This window comes from Phallusia mammillata, chromosome 3 (genome assembly GCF_965637545.1).
Source record: "Phallusia mammillata chromosome 3, kaPhaMamm4.hap1.1, whole genome shotgun sequence".
Classification (NCBI taxonomy): domain Eukaryota; kingdom Metazoa; phylum Chordata; class Ascidiacea; order Phlebobranchia; family Ascidiidae; genus Phallusia; species Phallusia mammillata.
Window position 1 is genome coordinate 26376572 of NC_137254.1, and position 7690 is coordinate 26384261.

At 34.5% G+C, this 7690-nt stretch overlaps 1 protein-coding gene across 1 annotated transcript; it reads right to left on the reverse strand.

The window, feature by feature from the left end:
* Window positions 1-517: 517 nt before the first annotated feature.
* LOC145218868 (putative tubulin polyglutamylase ttll-15) lies at window positions 518-7056 on the reverse strand. Its single transcript, XM_080086266.1, has 12 exons — window positions 6803-7056; window positions 6521-6677; window positions 5853-6009; window positions 5604-5668; window positions 5266-5396; window positions 5017-5170; window positions 3950-4034; window positions 3608-3780; window positions 3120-3326; window positions 2912-2999; window positions 2414-2527; window positions 518-1948 (listed from the first exon to the last, which is right to left on the reverse strand). The coding sequence occupies exons 1-12, from the start codon at window positions 6912-6914 to the stop codon at window positions 1832-1834; spliced, it is 1560 nt and encodes a 519-aa protein (XP_079942392.1). The 5' UTR covers window positions 6915-7056; the 3' UTR covers window positions 518-1831.
* Window positions 7057-7690: the final 634 nt, after the last annotated feature.

Sequence of the window (7690 nt, forward strand, 5' to 3'; positions counted from 1 at the left end):
CACATATCCTTTAAACATATACAAAAGCAGTGTTTATTTTGATCTTCGTGGACACACAATACGGCAAGATTTGAGAAAAGCTCAGTAAAGAAAAATACAAAAGGGCACACTGCTGCTAACGAATTTGGGAAATTATGAAACATTTTTATTCTTTCGAACAAAACAGTTGCAAGGAAAAATTATGTAAGTACGTTTGGGAACAAAAGTTAGATGTTTCACAAAACTGTCATTTTGACAATCAGTTACATATTGGTCCTTGCTTTCAGTAATAAAATGATCTGTAGACTTTTACAAACACTATAAAGAAAAAATGCTACAAAAATGCTTTGTTCCTCGATTTGCGTTTAGTGAATTTTTATCAATTGCGCAAACAAATATTAAAAATTGAAAAAATGATCTGCATTTAGAAAACACAAAAAAATACATTTCATAAGCGAGAAAAATCTAAGTAGTATGTGAAAACAAAAAAGCTTAAGTACAAGAAAACAACAAAGCCATTTGTTGCTTTGCAAAAAAATCAGTAAATTTCGCTCATAATAATAATGTCATCGTACATTTTTGTCCCGCTAAAATTCTTTTGCTGAACTATAAAAAGAAAATTATTGGTGATTTTGCAAAATACACGTAGACAGACATGACGCTGTGAGTATGCGGAAATCAACGTGGCGGTTTAATTAAGATCTTGTAAAAGAGACAAAAAGCTCCGGATAAGACGAATATCCGGAAATCGGGGCAAACGTGATTTGTTCGGTGCCTGCGTAAACACCCGGGAGATCTGACATCATTATTATGCAATATGTTGTACGCTGGTGCTGTGACAAAGATATTTTGTTCCATCGAATCACAGGACGGGCCTCTTTCACACACATAAATCCACAATTGGGTTCACAAATGAAGAGAAACCGAAAAATCTATACTCAAAACTGACCAAAAATGCAATTACTTTTGTTGATGCTAATGTACTGCATAAGAGCTACACAAAACTCATTTATTAGAAAGTAGATTTGTTTTACTAGGATGTAAGTATGATTTTTCTTGTCCAGGCGTGCAATTGTGCACAAAAAACGTGGGTGTTTATATGTAAAAAGTATACTGAAAAATAAGTACAAAACGGTTGTGGCTTTATTACTCAATAAACACAAATCACCATTACAATTGGCTTTTAAAAATCAGTTTTCATTTTTACATTTTTTCAAAATATCACAGGGACGAGCGGACGACGGTCTAAGACAAGCCTATTTGCCAAACAAACACACAAATACAAAAACAATTTTCACTTAATTGCAAATTCAATACATTAAAAAAGTTTTCAGAACATTTCCGCAAACGTTTTGTAGTTTTTGGCCAAAAGACATCGACAAACATAAAAATACAAAGCTTTTATGTGAGACGGGGTTCAAGAGACAACAAATTTACTGCTACCTTTATTGTACACAAATGACTAGTGAAGTTTTATGCCTGTGGTTTGGGCAGGGAGGTAGCTTCAGTGATGGGCGGAAATTGGACACAAAATTTCGGGGAAAACATTTAACTAACATGTGCAAATAATTTTGCATGTGACAAGCGTTTATTGCATACCGACCTATACTGCAATATTGTTTAGTACGCGTACGTCCAATATTACAACACAATGGCAGAAAATAACATGACACACACACAAAACAAACGAATAACAATAAAAAAATGCGTTTTCTGGCTGGAAAAAGGGGACAATTCATAAGCGCAAACAACACCTCCTTTGACTTTCACTGCAATTTCCACAGTAAGACATATTTCCATGTACAGTAACATGGTAGTAAGGAGTCCAACTTAGTCCTCTTTAAAGGATATTTTACTGACACCACGCGGATGATTTGCGGCACATTCCCGTGAACCACAACTCCATGAGTTTGTCGTTTTCCGTGAGATGCTTATTGGTGTTTTCCTTGGTACCTTTTCCGAGTTCGGACTACAATAAAATGCACAAACAATTAGTATCTTAATGCACCAAAAGCCACTTATCAATACCCAACTTGACGCATTACAATTATAGTTCAACTTAAACCAGTAACTTACAGAACAATGTAAGGTTTGTAAAATTTTACACCCATCGTTAAAATGGCTACATATGTTTTTACAGTAAACTTTGGTTTAACCATATCCATTAATCTGGATCTTCGCCTGAAATTTTTTGGTCCAAGCAGGTCCAGATTTCCTGAGGTGTACTGTATATCTTTAATACAAAAAATCCAAAAAAACAAACAATATAAAACATTTCGAAAGCCAGCCCCAGTGAAGGTTGACACTAGATGTTTATGCACGTTTTTTTTAGTTCTGGATTGTTTGCAAGCACTTAAAAACGAAAACTTGTGAATTTAGCTCTTAAAGTTTTAAAAGATTGACCATGATTTCTATGGTTCAAAAATAAACTCACCAAAGGTTTAGGAAACGCCCTCGCACATTGCATGCGGTTTGTGTGTTCCTTGTATGCTCTTTCCAAGTTTGTCTTCATTGCTGGTGTAAGGCAAGGGACACACAGTTTACACATCTAAAAAATCACAAAATATATTACAACAGACTGCAACATATTTTTTAAGCATCTAATTTAGTCACTGAACCTTAAAAACATGTTTACTCCTGTTTATTCCCGCTAATATGCAAGTCAACAAAAGAACAAGTTTCAAAACATGCAAAAACAGATCTTTCCTTAAAGTTTCAAAATGCCATACTAGAGTAGAATCACTTTTAAGTTGGGAACCATTGATGTAATCTAAGAAATGTTTCCTACCTTTTTCATAGCAACAGGCACTTTTTATTATTTTACCTTAAAACCTGTACATTATTTTGCCTGGAGTTTATGCCAAAATGTAGTATTTAATAATAATAATCAGTGACTGTGAAAACACATAAAAACAAAACCTTTTGCACACACCTGTGTACTGCAACTGGCACATTGTGAACATTCCTTTTCATAGACTTGAATATCTTTGACACTGACCAGTATATCTGCTTGCACAGATCTAAAAACAAATACAAACAATTTGAATTTAGTAGCATATACACTTTTCAGTTTAATTCCATAAACAGGTTTTACTGAAATGCAAAAAAGAGACACAATCTTTCATAACAAACTGACTTACTCATGAACTTGTAACAGTTTGCTGGTGATACCAGCAACACTGAAGGTATTGAGAAGGACTTGTTCATAGAGTAGTGCATTGGCTGAAAAGTGGGCACTTGACAGATTGGGTGACATGTTAACTTCCATCAGGTATATGTTTAACTTGGAGTCCAGCACAAAGTCAAAACGAACCATCTCAAAGAACGTTGAAGACCCATATGGATATCTGTGCAATTGAACAAACAGAGATTCAGTCCATATTCATGTATACTTTTAGGAGGGAAGTCTTTTGGTTTATATTAAAATTATTTAAAGGTTTGTTTAGTTAAGTCAAAACATAAAGTTTCAGTGCAAGGACACGCTCCATAGCTTTAAGCGGCTTCCAGTGCAATTTTGTTGCAATGTTTAACTTAATCCAATAAACTCAACTTAACTTAGCTAAACACTATATAAATAATATCAGGGGTTGTGAAAAAAGTTGTAACAGTTACTTATACAAGTGCTTACTTTTCTAAGGATTTTATGAAATGTGTTTGTTTTTCCAATATCATATCCCCCACTGCATCATAGATTCTTCTGGAAAAAGAGTCTGCATTGAGATTCTGGCTTCTGACATAAGCTAATATGCTCTCTCTATGTGACAGCTTCAGTCTCACATAGTAGTCTCGCAGTGAAGGCATCTAAAATGGTACTTTTATTACAGTATGGTGAAGCCAAGCCAATTTTGGTCTTATATATAAAAACTGTACAATGCTGAAACTTTAAAAAGCACAAAGTTGAGGGCACCATTGGTGGATGAAGATTTGCTGCAGCTGCACATAAATTACAGGATGATTGCTTTATTCTTACCTCCCAAGTTGGTGTGTAATCATCTTCTACAACATATTTTCTTGGATTCTTAACATCCAGTGGTGCATAGTCTTCTGGGCAAAACCTGTGATTTAATTTCGTACATATACCACATTAATAAAACAAATCTTTTATCTATGAGTCAAGCACTATAAAGTATAAGTCATTATAATATCATTTTCACCCTAAGGCCCTAAAACTGCATGGGAAAACTTAGCCAACACAAAGGTGTATTTGAAAGATATGTTAAACCAGCGCTCTTCAACCTATTTTCCCGTTGTATACCTTTTTGCAATTTTCAAGCAACTTTGTATACCCTACACATGGTAATTTTTAATTGCGCACATAAAGTAAAAGAGTCAACTAATAGTTACGGTACTTGCCTGGTCACATGAATTATTGTTATACTAGACCAGGGGTAGATAACTTGTCACCGTGAACATGTAAACTGAAATGCATGCACTGGCGGCCGTGATGTAAATAAAACACGGTACATATTTGGATTGTAAAACTAGTTTGAGGGTCTGGAAAAAATATTATCAGCCCAGAAGCCACTCAATCTACGAAACAAGCTAGAAATTAAATTCGCTATCAGGCACTATTAGGAAGGATTTACCATTCGACCATTTAAAAAATCAGTTAATTTTGTTTATTTGACTTCATCTCAAAAAGTTCGAAAAATCCTATTTCGTTTTCGCAATCCGTTACTCCAGGAATGTTAAAAGTAAAATCTCAGAAAGTAACAGGTAGGTGCTTATTGCTTCATAATTCACATTGTTGATGCAACAATCCCGAACTGACGCAATAATATTCACAACAAGCAGGTCAGTCTCACAGGTCATGAATGGCGATGCTATGCCTTGATTTCATATAAAATAGTGCATTTCATATAAAATAGTGACCTTTAATAACACTGACCACAGCTGTATTCCCTTTGTATACCCTTTTTCAGTCGTATTCCCTAGTTTTGATGCGGTATACACTGGGGTATACAGTATACCCGGTTGAAGAGCACTGTATTAAACACACAGAACACCCATACAGTGTGTAACATTAGTGCTTCCCACCTGATAAGCCATTCACCATCATACACATAAACACGCAGAGGGTCAATAGAGGTTATTACAGTGTAAATTCCAATATCAAACTTCCGATTGTCGATGAGAAATGGATCACTCACAAACTCTTGCACAAAGGTGTTTGACGCACTTAAATCCAGACCTAAAAAGGATTGCCAATATAAGTATTACACAATCATAATAAGGATGTTCTGTACAGTACAATAAACATCCTTCAGGAAATGAGTATATTTTTACCATCTACAGACTTAATGGTAATTCCTCTGTGGTTGTTGCTCTTTTGTACCCATAATTTTTCAGGGTTGGCCTTGGCAAACTTTGTAAACTGGTCTTTGTCTTTTGGGAGTTCAAAAGCAGTTGGTATGTAACTAAAGTAATAAAAATTATTTATACTTTATTACAAAATTCTAGACATTTTTGAAACTTATAGTAATAGCTATCATGCAAAAACACTGTTATATCTAAATTCGAAGAGTTTTAAATGTGTAAATGTTAAACAGCAAATACTATATGTAAATTATATTTTCATAGGTATATATATGTTTAAAACAACTGCCCCAAAACTTATCATATACCTCAGTTTTGATTTGACCAGAAACACTTTGCTTGTAAGATACCCTGATCCAGGAAAGTGGTTTATCTAATAAACAAGAAAACTGTTTAAAAATTGACCTTGAATTAGTTTAAACAATTGCCTTTTATGAAATATATCTCTTCCAAAACATTGTTCTACATGATACCAGTCAATTTTTTTTAAAGTTTAAAATTCAGTTATTGTGATTATTAGTAATGAAAAGTATTCGACATTACAAATTTGGACTTACCAGCTGGTTTGGTTTGATGTCTTCTGGCTTGATTTTTGATGGGAAGGGATACTCATATGACCACACAACATCCCATGAACTACTTGCCTTGTCCAATCGGTCATAGCCACACATTCGAAACACATTTCTTACATGCTGCATATGGGGGGATTCAGCACTGCACACACATTTGTGGTTAATAATTATTAATTATCAAAAATTATAATTTGAGAGAAGATGAGGCATGGTTTTCTAAACCCTAATTGGTATGAGACATTTTTTGCCCCAGCATGATTATTTGTGGATAAACAAGAGAAGTATGAAAGGAATATAAAGTTGAAAAGTATTGATTAATGTCATGATACAATTTCACAGACTCTTTGACTCTGCAGACAGGTTGAAAATCTGCAGATAGCTTCTTGTTTTGAGAAAATTGTTCACCTAATTGCACATATAATCCAATTTGTTGCTTAAAAAGCTTGGTAAAATGGTAATGTGTTTAACCAGGTTAGTCTGTACTGGTAGGACTGTTAAACATGACCAGTGTAAGTTGTATGCACTCGCTTTTGCAGTCAAGCCAGCCAAATACCTTAACATACGCAATATACATAAGTCTGCCAAACTTTAACCAGATTTGATACACAATTGCTGAAATAGCTGCTAAACAATATGCCTGGAACCAAACATACTTTTTTGCTATCAGCCAGTAGGTAAGGTGATTGGTAGATGATTTCTTCTCTCCTAAATTGACTGGAACTCGTTGTACATGTGAAGTGGCCTGAATAGAAAGTTGTCGTTTCTGCAACTGGATTATTTCCGACAAACGAAGACCAAGAAAGCAAAAACCTGTGTAATAATTGGCAAATGTTAACCTTCATTCTGTGTAGAATTTTTTAAAATAACAGTCAAGTATCAAACTACAGTGTAAAAGTAAAAATTCATTGTAGAAGTAAAAACTTATTAAACCTCACCTGTAACAATTACTCCCAGAATTACAAACAGAAATTTGGACCTTGACAAAACTCCAACACCCATACTGCGTAGGTACTTGTTAATACAGCGCAAAGACCAAACTGGTAGCATTATAACAAAGCAAATAAATACAAATAAATAATCGCCTACACATACTGAGCCGCCATGTTTCCGTTTAGTCTGCGTTTCTCTGGACGCCTCAGGAGCCGCTACAAAACACAGTTTGTCCTATCAGCATGACACGGCAAGTCTTTTCGGGCTGCTGGCATATTCATCATGAAACTATACTCGTGTTTTAAAACTTATTTTGTTAACCTTTTGTAATCTTTATCAGGTATTTTCCAACTAACTGCTTTAGTTTTTTTTTTCCACGTTTTGATTTTTGAATTAAGTTTTACTGATTTTCGGTAAACTTTAATTTTCTTGACTGATCTGTCACAGTTACAACATAACTTGCCGCGAAATTAGAAAAAAATATGAAATACACAAAAATTTTATTTGTTAATTGCAAATAAACAGATTTTTTGTTTTCGCCAAACTGGTAATTCCCCGCGCGTAATCTTTTTCTTTTATTTACGTTTTTTCTTCTGCAGCGATATCATTTTCAGAATACCGCAATGATATTTTGTTGGTTTGAAAACTTTAAAGTATTTGTTAAGGTTAAGAAAGCTTCTTACGTCCAAATTGTTTTCGCATTTGTAACGTTGTTTCAGAATTGACCACCATAGAAATCTGCAAAGGTGAAAGGTTACCTCAGGTCATTTGCACCGTAACGACTAACGAGAAACAGAAAGTTTGTCTGTCTGCTTTTTTCTTTTGTATGGGCAAGGTTTACGGCTGTTAATTCATCTCTTGTCTTATTGCACCTTTGGTGAAAGGTAACACTT

Excerpts from the sequence above, each read along its gene's own strand:
- LOC145218868 (XM_080086266.1), bottom strand. The coding sequence starts at position 6,914 with ATGCTACCAGTTTGGTCTTTGCGCTGTATTAACAAGTACCTACGCAGT. Across the intron at positions 3,327-3,607 it reads TTCATAAAATCCTTAGAAAA|ATATCCATATGGGTCTTCAA; the intron begins GTAAGCACTTGT and ends TCAATTGCACAG. Across the intron at positions 3,000-3,119 it reads AAACTGTTACAAGTTCATGA|ATCTGTGCAAGCAGATATAC; the intron begins GTAAGTCAGTTT and ends ATTTGTTTTTAG.